The sequence below is a fragment of the Protopterus annectens genome, chromosome 2.part1 (genome assembly GCF_019279795.1).
Source record: "Protopterus annectens isolate FY-2018-M chromosome 2.part1, PAN1.0, whole genome shotgun sequence".
Classification (NCBI taxonomy): Eukaryota; Metazoa; Chordata; order Ceratodontiformes; family Protopteridae; genus Protopterus; species Protopterus annectens.
In genome coordinates, this window is record NC_056729.1 from 1,719,913,916 (window position 1) to 1,719,928,951 (window position 15,036).

Genomic DNA, 15,036 nt, shown 5'->3' on the forward strand with positions numbered 1-15,036 from the left:
TCCTACATGCTTTATCCCATGCATGGGTCACCTCAAATTATCTATGATACAATTCTAGTTATTTTAACTAGAGGTAACAATTATCGACCATAGGATGGGCAAGGCCTATCTAACACCTAACAAGATAGGTTAATTCAAGCACAAAAGGGAAATTGGCAGGCTTAAAATGGTCTGCAAGGGGAGCTAGCCTAGTACTTAACTACGAATCTACTAAATCAGCTTACTAAATATGCATTTATACCTTATCTAAAGTAAGATCCTTCCTATATGTAGGAAGCAGGCAGATTATACCACAGTTTCAAAGCCAGGTCAGTTATGGCAAGTTTGCACGTTTGTGAATGTGATGCATTATAATGGTATTTGTGTACTGTGTGCCCATGAGCAATTCACAACTAGACATTGCACCTGGGCCACCCCTGAAAAGGGACCGTGTCCAGTGAGCCAAGCTGGTTAACTAATGGGAATAATTACTATTGTCGTTACTTTATTCATCATCATCATGACCTGTGATGCTGTCAAGAAATTTGATTTGCAATTCATTCTTGACATTTGTTTCATTGGCTATGTCTTTGTCCGCTTCACCTGCAGGCTTTCAGGAGCTTCCCAGACACACCTGGAGGCATACGCAGTCATGGTATAAAACCTTGCCACATTACAAAAAGCATTCCTGGGATGTTATTGCTCACCATATAAACTCACTCTGGGGTAAAACTCAGAGTTGGAGATGCTGCTTTTGTAGATATTCTGGTCACCACTGGATCTTCTGCATGTGTAACCTGGCTATGACCACAATTTGCAAGGAAGACGTGCAGCTTAGTGTATTCAGGAAAGCTTTTGCTGTATTATGAGACTGCCATGCCATCTGGGCTAAAGAGTTCAGCAGATTAATTTTCTCCTATGGGAAAACAAGCGGTCAGAGGTGACATCTAGTAAAATCATCAAAAAAGGTTATGCTGCAAGTAGTACAATCATCAGTAAAGTCTTATAGCAAGTCATGTGAGGCAGGACTTGTGAAGGTTGGAGAGGATCCCCAAGTGATAAGGCAGTGGACGGTGTATACCCAAGATCTATGAGGATCTTCCAGGGAATTAATCTGCAAGAGGAAAATATCTAGATATGGGTAAATGTGGAATTTTACCACCTTACCCATCCTTGACCTACACAGACAGGCTGTTCAGTTCACAGTCTTAAAGCCACGAGACAGATCAGTATTCCATGTAAAGTGTGCTGACACAGAGGAGCTTATGACTCAGGGGACCACCTTCTGTTGTGTGTGTAACAGTGTGGCTTTGCCAAGGGAAGACTGTACATCTTGAACATTGTGCTCCTCTTTGTGGAGGTAAAAGCAGCAACTAATTAAGGGCTGACAGAACATATTGCTTACCCCAACCTTGCTACACACTCAAAACTAATCCATATAAAGGAAGGAAGTCAACAAACAAAGCACTGTCAAGTCCATATGCTCAACAGGTGTCACAATGGCTAAACAAAAAGGGGAAGGGTGTTTACTAGTCTATATCAATGGTTAATAGTGGTGCCCCATAGGACTCTGCATTAAGGCTACGTCTTTTTGGAAAATTCAGAAATAATTGGAAAAAGGTTTTGGGTAATCAAATAAGCTTACAGCTACAAATCGAGTAATAGAATTATTTTAATATAAATTAAATTCTCCAAGACATTCTACCAAAAATATATAACCTGCCCAGTGACTGCTTTAATTCTAATGTCAATGAATGTAGCCTCATGGAATTTCTGAAAAAGGAAATAAGTTATGCTTACAAAATTACTTACAAAAAAAAACACTTGCTGATGATCTACAGCCAATGGTAAAGATCAATAGTTGGCAAGAATTTAAGCGCAATGACCAGTTTTTATCCAACAAAATCAGAAAAAAAAATAAGTTATGTACTTGCCATAACGTTCCATCTAAGTAGTTAGACTTCATTTGTCATCAACCTGTGGGCTTCGGATCCGAGACGGCAGTTTCACCAGCATCATATCCGAGCTCCAAGCGCCTCCCCTTACCCATAATACCACAGTATTGCCTTCCTTCCCTCAGATCGAGTTTGCCACCCAACACCTGAGCCCGATTGACAATATCTAACCTACAAGTAAAAGCAAGCGAGCCGCAAGGGTAAAAGAACCCAATAACAAGGCCAGGTGGAAGGTGGGAGGGAAGGTTGATGACAAATGAAGTCTAACTACTCAGAACGTTATGTTAAGTACATGACTTCTTTATCTGAAGTAGTCAGACTTCATTTTTCATCAACCTGTGGGACAGAGTCCCCCCAGCTACCATAACCTTTGGAGGCCTTCATGGAAAAGATGTTCCTGAGCACTGTGAAGCCAAAGGATACTCTCCCTCTGGAAACCATGTCCAATTTATAATGAGAAATGAAAGTATGAGATGAGGACCAAGTAGCCACTGAATAAATATCATTCAAGGATACTCTGGACCAAAAAGCAGCTGATGTGGCCATGGACCTGGTAGAATGGTCATGAACCCTCCCTGGAATAGGCATACCGTTATCTTTGTAAACCTGCAGAATGCAAAGGGAAATCCACTTGGCAATTGTCACCTTGGAAATTGGTTTGCCTAGAAAAGGTCTAGCGAAGGACACAAACAATTGGTCAGACTTGTGAAAGGGCATAGTCCTGTGCAAGTAGAAACGTAACTGCCTATGTACATCTAACAACTGTAGTTTATATTCCCCCTTGTTCTAAAACTTTGGGGAAAAAAACAGGCAGACTGATTAATATTTGACTCTGAAGCCACTTTAGGCAAAAAGGATTAGTCTAAAGTGAAACCCTGTCTTTATGAAAAACCATATAAGGGGCGTTTAACAGATAATGCTTAAAGTTCTGACACTCTCCTTGCCGAGGTGATAGCAACTAAGAAAGCCATTTTCTAAGACAAAATTTTCAAGTCCACAGAGGCAGCTGGCTCGAAGGGCGGAGCAACTAACGCCTGTAAAACTAAGCTAAGATCCCAAGGAGGAGTGGGGTCCTTCACCAGAGACCGTAAAAGAAAACTCCCTTTAATGAAGGTTTTTGCAAAGTCTGGAAGAAGCCAAAGACCCCATGTTTTCGCCTGCATGGAAATTAGAAATGGCAGCAAGATGAACTTTCACCGTGGAAGAGCTGGTGCCCTGCTGGAAAAGGTGTGCTAAAAATTCAAGAACTGCTGGCACCAGAGCCGTAAAAGGATCTAGTTTCCTCTGAGAAGCCCAGATTGAAAAAGGCTTCCGTTTACTACAGTAAACGTTTCCGGCAGATGATTTATGGGCTGCCACCAGAATAGACTTAACGGGGGAAGAAAGCCTGGGAGTCCTGGCAATCAATGGAACTGGAGCAGCCAAGCCATGAGCTTCAGACTGCCCAGGTCTGGAAGATGAATCCCCAAAGGGTGCGAAATAAGATCCGGAATCGGATCCAAGAAGGAGCTACCAAATGAGACCACAGACAGGGAAACCAGATCTGGTGAGGCCAGAGGATGACTGCTCCCCAACCGATGAGCCTTCTGTAAAAACTTTGTCATAAGGGGTAACAGGGGATATGCATAAAGAAGACCGGGAGGCCAAGCATGGAACAGAGCATCTCTGGGGGATTCCCCCTGTGGGGAGATCAGAGCAAAGAATTTGCTGCACTTCACGTTGGAAGGTGATGCAAAGAGACTGCAGCAAGGCCGACCCCACTCGAGGAAGATCTGCTCTTCTACACAAGGATTCAGAGACCACTCATAAGGCATTAGGATAGTTCTGCTCAATTTGTTCATAGGTTCATAGATTAGTACTAGACTAACTGCCCTTGTGGGCCATTTTTTAAGCCTAGCCAATTACCCCCTGTGAGAATCAAACCCTGCACCTTGTGTCTGTAAGGTAAACACCTTAACCATTATGTCAGCCTCCCACCCGCTAGTCTGCTAGTATGTTGGACGGACCCGGAATGTGCACTGCTATCAGAAAATGGTTGGTGGAGATCGCCCAGTCACGCACTCTCATGGCCTCTTGACAAAGGGGTAGGATCTGGTTTCTCCCTGTTTGTTGACGTACCAGACCACTGACATGTCTGTCTGAATCGCAATAATTCCCAGAGGAAGAAAGGCAAGAAGGGCCTGCACAGCTAATAAGACCGCTCTCATCTCCAGAACACTGATATGCAGATTGGTCTCGTTTAGGGACCATGTGCCTTGGACTGTCCTGGCTGAGCAATACCCCCCCCCCCTAGTCGGGAGGCTTCCGTAGCCACAGTGGCTTGGGGAGGGGCTATAACAAAGGTCCGTCCCCTCCACCATCTCCAGAGAGTGGAGCCACCAGAGGAAGGACTTCTTGCACACCTCGCTTATGCGAATCAGATGAGTCAATGGCTGATCCAATAAAGACCACTGAACTGCCAACGTCCACTGCAGAACCCGCATGTGTAGATGAGCACAAGGAAGAAGAGTGATAGTGGCTCCCATGGATCCTAGGGCTCTTTACACCACTGCGGCTGGGGGAAAGAGATACTGAAGAATCGAGAGGACATGAAGATGAAGGCTCCGAACCCGCTCTGGAGTCAAGAAAGACTTCTGATTGCAATGTGTCTATTCTCGCCCTTATGTAGTCCAGAACCTGAACTGGTTCTAGAGAGGACTTGGCTATATTTACAGAGATGCCCAGCAAGTCTGACAACTTCCGAAAATAATCCCTGGTGTGACAGAGTAGATACCTGGTGGGAGTGGCAAGGAGACAATCATCTAGGTACGGACAAACCTGTATATGCTCCGAAGCCTCAGGTGAGCTGCTACTGCTGCCATGACCTTGTAACACCATGGACAGGGCTTGGAATTGGTAGTGACTGGCCCCAAGCAGAAAGTGGAGAAACCCCCTGGAGCGTCTGTGCATCTTTATATGGTAGTACGCATCCTGGAGGTCTATACAGCACATCCAGTCGTTTTCCTGCAGGTAAGGCAGGATGGGTTGTAAAGTGACCACCGGACCTTTTCTTTGGTAAATGACAGGTTCAGAGTGGAAAGGTCGAGAATCAGCCTGAAGTCCCCCGTCTTTTCTGGCACCAAAAAGAACCTGGAATAGATGCCTGATCCGGAGTAATCTGGGGGGACAGGCTGGATGACCCATTTGCTTAGCAGCTTTTCTACTTCGATGGCTGCTGCCTCCCTTTGCGGGGGTGGAACTCCGGGAGGTGCTTTGGGGGAAAGGGACGTGTCTCAAAGGGAATTGTGTAACCTCTGGATATTATTTGGAGCACCCAATGGTCTGCTGACATGGACTCCCACGCCATCACGTGCATAGAGAAATGGCCCGCAATTGCCTCCAGAGCAGAGCAGTCGGGCAATGCCTCAGGGCTGCTGTGTGGATCTGTCCGAGAATGGTTCTAGAGACCCAAAGTTCTTCGGACCACCCCTGCCTCGGGGCCGGCATCCGTCTTGTCCCCCTCTCCCTTCTAGGGGAAAGGGAGTCCTGAGTGTCCCGGGAATACTGAGACTTCCGGAAATACATCTTTTGCCCCTGCTGTTTCCTGGAGAAGGATCTTTGGGGGTTAGAGAAGCAGATTCTGACAGCAAACAGTGTCTTCCCATCCTTTTTCACTCTAGACTAGTGTGTCACGGACCGTCTTCCCAAACGAGGGAGAGCCGTCATAGGAAGCATTCACAAAAGATGCCTTGAAGGGTTCTGCAAAATTACATAACCTGAGCCAGGCATGTCACCTCATAGCAACGCCGGACCCAGCCGCCTGTGCTGCTCCTTCGGTGGCATGAGAAAAGAGTCGCATGGACGTGTTGGTAACCTCTTTCAGAGTGGCCATTCATGTAGAAAATGTGCATTTATCCTCTAGCGACATGGACTCTGGGGGAGACGCAGTGAACTCTCTGATCAGGTCACGCTGCAGTCTGGTAACATGGGCCATATAGTTCAGCGCCCTTATACAAAAGGTGGCTGAAGCACGAGTCTGTTTTCCCAACCGGTCGATCGTCTTGGACTCTCGGTCCGAGGGATGGACCGTGGAACACTGCTGAGCCAGTTCCTTCTTTGTGGCAGCCGCTACCACCATGGCATCCACTGGGGACCCTTTATTCCAGCTCGGTCTATCTACCAGGTGGCAAAAGATTTTATCTGGATGTTTTGGGATTGGTTTACTGTGTTTGGTTCTCTCCACGCCCTGGTGGCAATGAGGTCCACCCAGGGGGTCCGCCGGGGGGGGGGGGGGCGACGACGACCACACCCAAGAAATAGATGGGCTCATGCGGAATGCCTCCTGAAACACAGACTCGTCCGAGAAAGGCTTGGGGGCGAAACAACCCCCCCCGCTGGCACAGGATCTCCATGATGTCTCCAAATGAGACAATGGCAGGGGATGATCTTGGGGAGCCTGCCCCTTCCTCCAAGTCAGTATCTTATGTGAGGGACTCAAGGGAGTCCAAGTGCCTACTCTTGCACTTACGTTTGTGAGAAACCTCTTCGGTGGGACTCTGTGGAGAGGGCTCATGAACTACTTGGGGTTCCTCGGGGAGAACAGTCTGGGGCGTGTCGATCACGGGCTGTTCCTGCATGGGCAGACTGGCAGAAGATGCACCCAGAATAGAGGGGCTCGGGGTGCACTCCCGAGGAGATAGTCAGGGGCCTCACTCCATTAGCGAGAACCCTTTTCCATCACATCGAATGCCACGGGGGAGTGAGCCTCATGAGAAACTGACAGAGGATGCCCTCCCCGGATCCGACATGGGGATCGGAGCAGAGCGTGAAGGCTCCGAGGGGTGGGTCTCAGTCCGACAATGTCAGAGCCGCAGGGGAAAAACCCAACTCCTTGGATCAGATGCCCAGGCTACTGCTTCGAGAGCTCGGATCCGAAGCTCAAGGTAACTGCTGGCATTGAGGTAGGTGGTACCATCGGCGCCGACCCCTGACTGTGGGACCTCTCGGATCCAGGAACTCTGAAACCAGAGGATGGATCAGAGAAGGTGCGATTGGGGCAAAAAGTGGCAGTGAGCTACCCCCTTCCAGAGGGAGTGGGAGCCAACAAGACCCACCCATCTGAAGCTGAGTGTAAACAAACCTTTGCATCAATCTGTCCATGTTGGATTCAGAAAGGCTTCTGGTTAACCTAGAAGAGGCCACCGATGCTGGCCTAGAAGGACGGTGACTGGAGGTCCTAGACGAAGGCCGAACCTCCTCAGGCTCCAGGGAAAACCTTGGAGATCGGAGCCGAGGGGAAGTCTGCCTGGAAGTTGCAGAAAGTTTGGGAGGAGGACCCGCCAGATCCGTGCACTCTGGGGATCAATTCCTCCCTTTCTCTTTTTCACGGTGCCTCTCTCTCTTTTTTCTTCTCCCTTTCCCCAGGTCGGTGGTTGGGAGGGTGAGTCCCAACCTGGGAGGGAGGAGAGGACACAACAGAAGTGGAGGGAGCGGTCACAGCTGTGACCGCCGCTACAGAAGACAAGGAGGCAGCCGCCTCCATGGAGGGAAGAAGCCCCTTCAAGATTAATTTAGCTTTACGGTCTTTTAAGGTCATAGGGTTAAACTCACATATGGTGCACTCAGTGATCAAATGAGCGACCCCTAAACAGACGACACAAAGAGTGTGGCCATCCACAGGGGATAACTTATGGCCAACACTCTGTGCATTTTCTGAAGACCAACTTATGTTGATCTGCCATAATAGTGGCTGGTTACCCAACCCCAACAGTCAGACACACACTCAAAACACGAGGCAGGAAAAGGGAGGAGAAGCCCAATGTTAACCCTAGACTACACAACTACTACAGACTTTTTTTTTTTTAAACTAACACTAAACCTCAACAGAGAACGCAAAGGGGATGAATAAAGGGACCTAAAGAATAAGGAAAAACACACACTTTCACTCAAAAAACCCCAAAACAACAATCTTACCACCTGGAGCTGAGCGATCACGATGCAGGCGAAACTGTGGCAAATGAGATCTGAGGGAAGGAAAGAGATACAGTGGTATTATGGGTAAGGGGAGGAGCTTGGAGCTTGTTTCTGATGCTGGTGAAACTGCTGTCTTGGATCTGGTCCAGATCTGAAGCCCACAGGTTGATGACTAAACGAAGTTAACTACTTCAGATGTATATTTTGTAGCCCATTCAGTTCTGAAAAGCTTGAAGATCACTGTACTAAACACCTCCCCAATCCAATCCATTAATAAATACAGTGCTGCATTCTGTACTGATCCATCCCATTAATAAATACAGTGCTGCATTCTGTACTGATCCATCCCATTAATACAGTGCTGCATTCTGTACTGATCCATCCCATTAATATATACAGTGCTGCATTATGTACTGATCCATCCCATTAATATATACAGTGCTGCATTCTGTATGGATCCATCCCATTAATAAATACAGTGCTGCATTCTGTACGGATCCATCCCATTAATAAATACAGTGCTGCATTCTGTACGGATCCATCCCATTAATAAATACAGTGCTGCATTCTGTATTGATCCATCCCATTAATAAATACAGTGCTGCATTCTGTACTGATCTATCCCATTAATATATACAGTGCTGCATTCTGTACTGATCCATCCCATTAATATATACAGTGCTGCATTCTGTACGGATCCATCCCATTAAAAAATACAGTGCTGCATTCTGTACGGATCCATCCCATTAATAAATACAGTGCTGCATTCTGTATTGATCCATCCCATTAATAAATACAGTGCTGCATTCTGTACTGATCTATCCCATTAATATATACAGTGCTGCATTCTGCACTGATCCATCCCATTAATAAATACAGTGCTGCATTCTGTACTGATCCAACCCTTTAAATACAGTGCTGCATTCTGTACTGATCCAACCCTTTAAATACAGTGCTGCATTCTGTACGGATCCATCCCATTAAAACAGTGCTGCATTTTATTTATTTATTTACATTTGTTGACCAGGAGTGTCCGACTGGACGTAGGTCCATTTTCAGCGGAGGCCCGGGGAGAAAAGCTCCACAGTTAAAATAAACGGTAAGTAGTTACATTGGATTACATAGCGATTAGCATTCTGTACCAATCCAACCTATTAAATACAGTGCTGCATTCTGTATCGATCCAACCCATTAAAAAATATACTGATGTAACAAATGACTGGTGCCAGAAACATGGCCTCAAACTGAATACCAAAAAATGCATCATCCCTTTTGGGGAAAGTGATGTCCCCACAAATTATCACATTGATAAGGTCCTAAGTACATAATCAGTTGTGAGGGACTTGGGCACCCAGGTTGAAATCAAATTGACTTTTGACCACCATATTGCCCCCAGTGTATGGAAAACTTGCTACATGGCCCACCTCATTAGTAAGGGTATCTCATCCAAGGACAAGGTGGTCATAACATCCCTGTAGTCTTCCCTTATAAGACCCATTATTGAGTACAATGCCCCTTTTGGCATGTACCTCACAAAGCACATGCAGCAGCTGGAGAGACCCCAGAGACTCCTCACCGGGAGAATCCAAGGCCTCAAATATCTACCCTACACAGATAGGGTAAAAGCCCTGTCCCTCTACTCAGTCTCCAAAAGAGTCCTCAGAGGTGACCTCTGTCTGGCATACAAAACAATCTCAGACCCTCCCTTGATGGGACTGCTGCATATCCGCAAACCCTGCTCCACTCGAGTTACCCGCACATGCAACCTCAACCTGGTCTGTGACATCAACAGAACTTAATAAATCCCAAAGGCAAACACTGCAAGCAGAGATACCAATATCTCTGCTTGCAGTGTTTGCCTTTGGGATTTATTTGGTTTGTGGTCGTTCATATTTCCGAGTGTGCTTTAACATCAACAGAACTTGTTGGCGGGACAGATGTGTCCCAGAGATTCTCCCTTTTGTCGAATAGAATCCCTCTCCATGTAAAGCAGAGTATCTCATTAACCCTTTTTAAGCACAACCTGGATAACTGGATGGGGAACAGAAATCCACCCCTAGGATTCCACCTGTGTCCCTGCTGGACGGTGGCATAATGTGCTGACTTGTTGAAACATGGGTTAAATTCTTGGCTAGGCTTGTAAGGGCCACAGGGCTAATAGCCTAGTAACTTCCTATGATGGATTCTGTAGTAATCTACCACATTAACACATACAATGCTGCATTCTGTACCAATCTAGGCCATTAAATACAGTGCTACATTCTGTACCGATCCAACCCATTAAAAAATATAGTGATGCATTCTGTGACTTTTGAACAAGTCACTTGAAACAACTGGAAAGGATTCCTTACTAGAGAGGACAAACTAAAATGAAAGGTTTTGGGTATTATTATAGTCTGCTTCATGCAGACTACTAATATATGACTTTCTCTGGTCTATAAACCAGTGTGTTACCTGCCTCTACTTAAAAGTCTTTGCCTAGAATGTAATGTACTGCTAAAGTCTCAGGTGTATCTGTTTATTGCATATTGTCTGTTATAACTACAACCAAGAAGAAGGCAAGTAGCATCCCAAAACCAGTGTAAAAATGTATCAAAAAAAAAAAAAAAAAAACAATGGAAGCACTTCCAGTGTTTTATTTTTCTTTGCATCTTATAACTGCTTGTACATACAACTCTGTGTAAACTGGGACAATGCCTATATATATTCTGAACAATGTGACCAGTACATTACTCCGTACAAATGACTCCCTCTTCTTTATGCTTTATAGACATTAGGCTCCTCCATCTTTTTTTGCCAGTGGCTTTCTTTGCGATTAAAATGGTCTTTGTTCCAAACTTAATAGCAGTCAACAAACAGTAAAATAAGGAGTGGATTTATTATTCTCTCTTACTTGTAAACATACATAAAGAACCAAGCCCAGTGCAGATTCCCATGACATCTCAACAACAGACCTCTGAATTACCTTCTGCATCCCATCACCTAACCAAAGTTTTATCTTAGCAACCACTATTAAGTTAAATCCAAACCAGTGTCTAATAGGCTGTTTTAAACTGCTCAACTGGTATTTTATGCACTTATTCTTTGTGGGGACTTTATCAAACAAAATCCTCCCTGAAATGTGCCAGGAGCTCAGTGGGCTACCTGGTTAACAAATTTCATGTATGTTCACATTTTAATATTTTAACTACTCACGTACACTGCAACCAAGCTTAACGTTCTATTAAAGTCTAAGCAATCAATGCCCACAGCTTGTTTACCACCACCCCCAATCACACACAAGTCAACAGAGTCATCTTAGGTCGTGCCTCACTGGTTTCAACTTTAAAACAAGGCATGCGATCGGAAGAGAAAATTTCCCGGGATCATGTAATTTAACCAATGGCCGAAGCAATTAACCGGACAACTTATACCAACATTGAAGCTTTCCCTTTTCTCTACTTTTGTGTGCCCTCAAAGTAGGCATATATACATTTGAGGGTTATGAGGGTGTCACTTCATATGACTTGCCCGCTTACAAAAAAAAAAAAAGTTTCCTTCAAAGTTCACTGAAAACTGTTCGACTCTGTTTTTCTTCCAAAATCAACACTGGGTGAAACACAGTCACTTGTGTAGCAACACAAATACAAATTTCCCTTACTTTCAAAATTACTTGCTCTCAAAGCATTTCCGTAATTTACCCTTATATTAACTGTACTTACATCAGCAAATACTTTGTCAAGCTCTTTTGTATCCAAGATGAACTTAGGGTACCCAATCATGTTGTAGATTGCATCTGCCTGGGAGAAAAAAAAAAAGAAATATTCTAGTTTACAGTTTGGTGCCAACAGAGTATCTACCACTTAACAATTAAGATAATAATTGTAATGTTATCAAAACCTGCAGCTGACAAAGAAGTGGGGAACAATAAGTTGTGCCTTTTACAGCATGTAAACATTTTAAATGGATGCTACCACCTTCTAAGTCATGTATATTTTATACTGAATGTAATTTCGAAGCTACGCTTTACGCAAAGCTATAATTTATTTTAAGACAATATTACAGCATGTTTTACCTTCATTTGGTACACTCATTCTCTCCTTCTACAGATAGGTTTACAAAGTTGATAATAGAAGGCTTTAGAAGTTCAGTCATTAAACTATATTATATATACATATATATCAGCAAAATATTCTGCATGATCATAACCAAGCTACTACTATTGTAGAGCAATTACACTGCAGTTTCAAGACTGCATCGTGCATTTAAGTCTCAGTATGGCATTTCATTTTGAATACAGCTGACAACATGCCCTACCAGAAGAAAAAAAACATTATTTTGCTGCAGTTAGCATGAAAATACAACAGCCTACATATTAAATGACACACTAAGGTATTTACAGGTTCAGATCATCATGATGTAATAGCAGGATGCTACAATTCCAGGAATTCCATTACAAAATAAAACACAATTAACATGCTTTCTGCATCAAAAGATGTATAAATCTGATACTATATGTAGTTATGCCCAACTCAAAGTTGTTGTACCTCAAACATAAAAGGTGATAACATCACTTAAAATTAAAAGCATCTGCATATATGGGTACTTACGGTGCTGCACTTTTATGAAAGTTTTAGATGGCTGCAGTCTATAACAATTTCTTAATCCCTTAACTGGTAGTTCGAACAGAGGATTATATAATCATAGCCACAGCAAGGCAACTGAGCTAGCCTTGCTAGTACCCACCCTTAGACCTAGCCAGGCCAGTCCTACCAAGGCTGGATTTATGAGCACCTACCAGGCTGTCCCCATCTTCTATTTTAAAAGGCAGTGTGTTAACTTGGACAGGAAGTTTGTTCCAGGTGGCGAGTTCACTGCGTGACAAAACTGTCCTTCTACCTTGTCTTATTTGTTGTAGTCCCTTGTAGCCCTCTAAGGGAGGCACAGATCACTCCTAAGGAGTCTATATGACATTGAATACAGACAAAGCCTTAAGTCTCTCTTGGTAGTTCACGTCTTTAATGCCCTTGATCTTTTTAGTTAAAACCTTGCAGGGTCTTTCCAATTGCTTGATATGTTTAGTAAGGTACACCTCAGAGAGAGCACTGTACTCGATGGATCTAATCAATGCGAAGTAGAAGGAGACAAAGACTTCTTTTGATCTAGAGGAAATGCCTTTTGCTGTGACCTTTGCACAATAAAAATTTACTAACCACTGTTGCAACATGATTTTCAAATAGGAGGGAGCTGTCATAAGTTCTCAGGTCTCGTACTATCTTTTCATTTTGAAGTGATGTGTTATCTGGATTACAAAGTTAGCTAGGGTCTGCTTACTGAAAGCTACAATGTTGCACTTTTTAGCATCAAGTTTCAGGCCATTTTTTGTACACCACTTACTGATGAGTGTAAGCCCCTGTTAGAGTGTCTGTATATCATAAGGACTTGACTCTCAGCTTACAATCATCCACAACTTTGTTAACCACAGATCCTCACTTGATATATGGAGATCTGAGAAGTAGATACCAAGTAGCAGGGGTCCCAGTATAGATACCTGGAGAGCTTCAATGGTCACCTTCATGTTCTTGGAGGAAGCTCCACCCCACTGTTTTTGGGCGAGTCTTGTTCCTAGACAGTTGGCTATCAACAAACATACGTGTCAGTTTGCAGCTCCTTCAGTTTATTACATCTTGCTTTAAAGTCTATGGCCTCAGTAACCTTCTCAAAGAAATTCACTAGATTCATCAGACAAGATCTACACTTGACAAAGCCAAATTTATGGGGGTCGAGTTGGATAAGATTTCTAATATAGTAAATTGGGTCAGATGTAATACATTCCATGGCTTTGCAGAGAATACTCCAAAAGGCAGGTCTGTAATTCCCAGGGTCAGTAGCGAGGCCACCCTTGTGGAGTGATATCACAACAGCTGTGTGCCACAACTGTGAGACAAAGCCTGTTGCTAGGCAGAGGTTAGAGAGCTTGAAGAGATCCTCTCTAACCCATGTCAAGTACAACTTGGACAATTTGATGGGGAACCAGAAATTTATCACTGGTTTGGCACCTATGTCTCTAATGGAAACAGCCAATCTATAAATGGTTCAATCTCCCTGGCCCCTTTGCTTACTTCTCAAGGGTATCAGAACTTGTCAGAGATTTGGGATGCTTAGCTAGGCTTAAAAAGGCCCTTGTGGTAGTTAGCCTAGTTAACATCTATGAACCTATAAAAGTCAGCCTGCAAATGCGTGTTTAGTGCTATTAAGCAACCCTGTGTTTTTATAGTGAGAACTTTCAGTACCTATTCTATTGTGATGGTTGGTGAGATTACTCCATCTGGGATAAGTGGGCTTCAAACAGATGTTTCTGTAGTGAAAGTTAGTGCTCAACTGTCAGTATGATGGCAATATCCACTGGACTAGAGTAGGTAGAACCATTATAAGTAAGCTCTGAGCAATGTTAAAGTATTATTTCTTATTTTCCTGACATAACTAAAGAAAGATTTGCAGGGTTGTCTTTGGTGTCTGTAGATAGTATATGTCCATTAGATGCCTTTGCTTTTCTGATGTCCTTATCTGGTTTCCTATCTAGTTTTTTTCTTTTTGCTACACAGTAGATTAATGTTTATGGACTGCTGCCCTAGTTTGCTTTAAAATGTCCAATGTTTTTTTTTTTTTTTTTTTGGGTTATTCATTGTCTGAGGAAGCGTGGTTGTGTCCACGCGAAAGCGCTTACCTTCACCCACTGTTTCTTGGATTAAAGAACTTTTATATACATTCACTACGTTTATTGGCTTACTTCATGGATTATTGACTGCATTTCAACTTATTATCTGGTTGCATCGTGGTAGAGCTCAGGTTTCTGTGTTTTGCTATTGCTTTAAAATGTCCTCGTTTGCTTGGATCTAGTTCGAACTGCCAAGTTAATAAGTATGTCCAGATGTTTACTAGAACATGTTTGAATAACTCTTTCAGTATCAACATTTTTGGTGATACCATCAAACTTTAATTCGGAGACTTTACCACGGAGTCATGTAAGATTTTTACATTTGAAGTCCTTCAATTTTGTAATATTTACTTCTGACAGTTTGTAGATTTTGATGGAGAAGGTTACTTGTTTGAGGTCTGGTTTGACCGGTGACAGGTCTACTTTGGAGATCGTACATACAGATGCCAAGTA

General features: G+C 43.7%; 1 protein-coding gene across 5 annotated transcripts in view; it reads right to left on the bottom strand.

Annotated features, from left to right (window-relative positions):
* Window positions 1–15,036, bottom strand: part of ECE1 (endothelin converting enzyme 1) — a 4,237,764-nt gene that overhangs the window by 925,756 nt on the left and 3,296,972 nt on the right. For all 5 annotated transcript variants that reach the window (XM_044063171.1, XM_044063172.1, XM_044063170.1 and 2 more), the window contains one exon: window positions 11,588–11,665. In XM_044063171.1, the coding sequence (XP_043919106.1) occupies window positions 11,588–11,665 (78 nt within the window). The remainder of the gene's footprint in view (window positions 1–11,587; window positions 11,666–15,036) is intronic.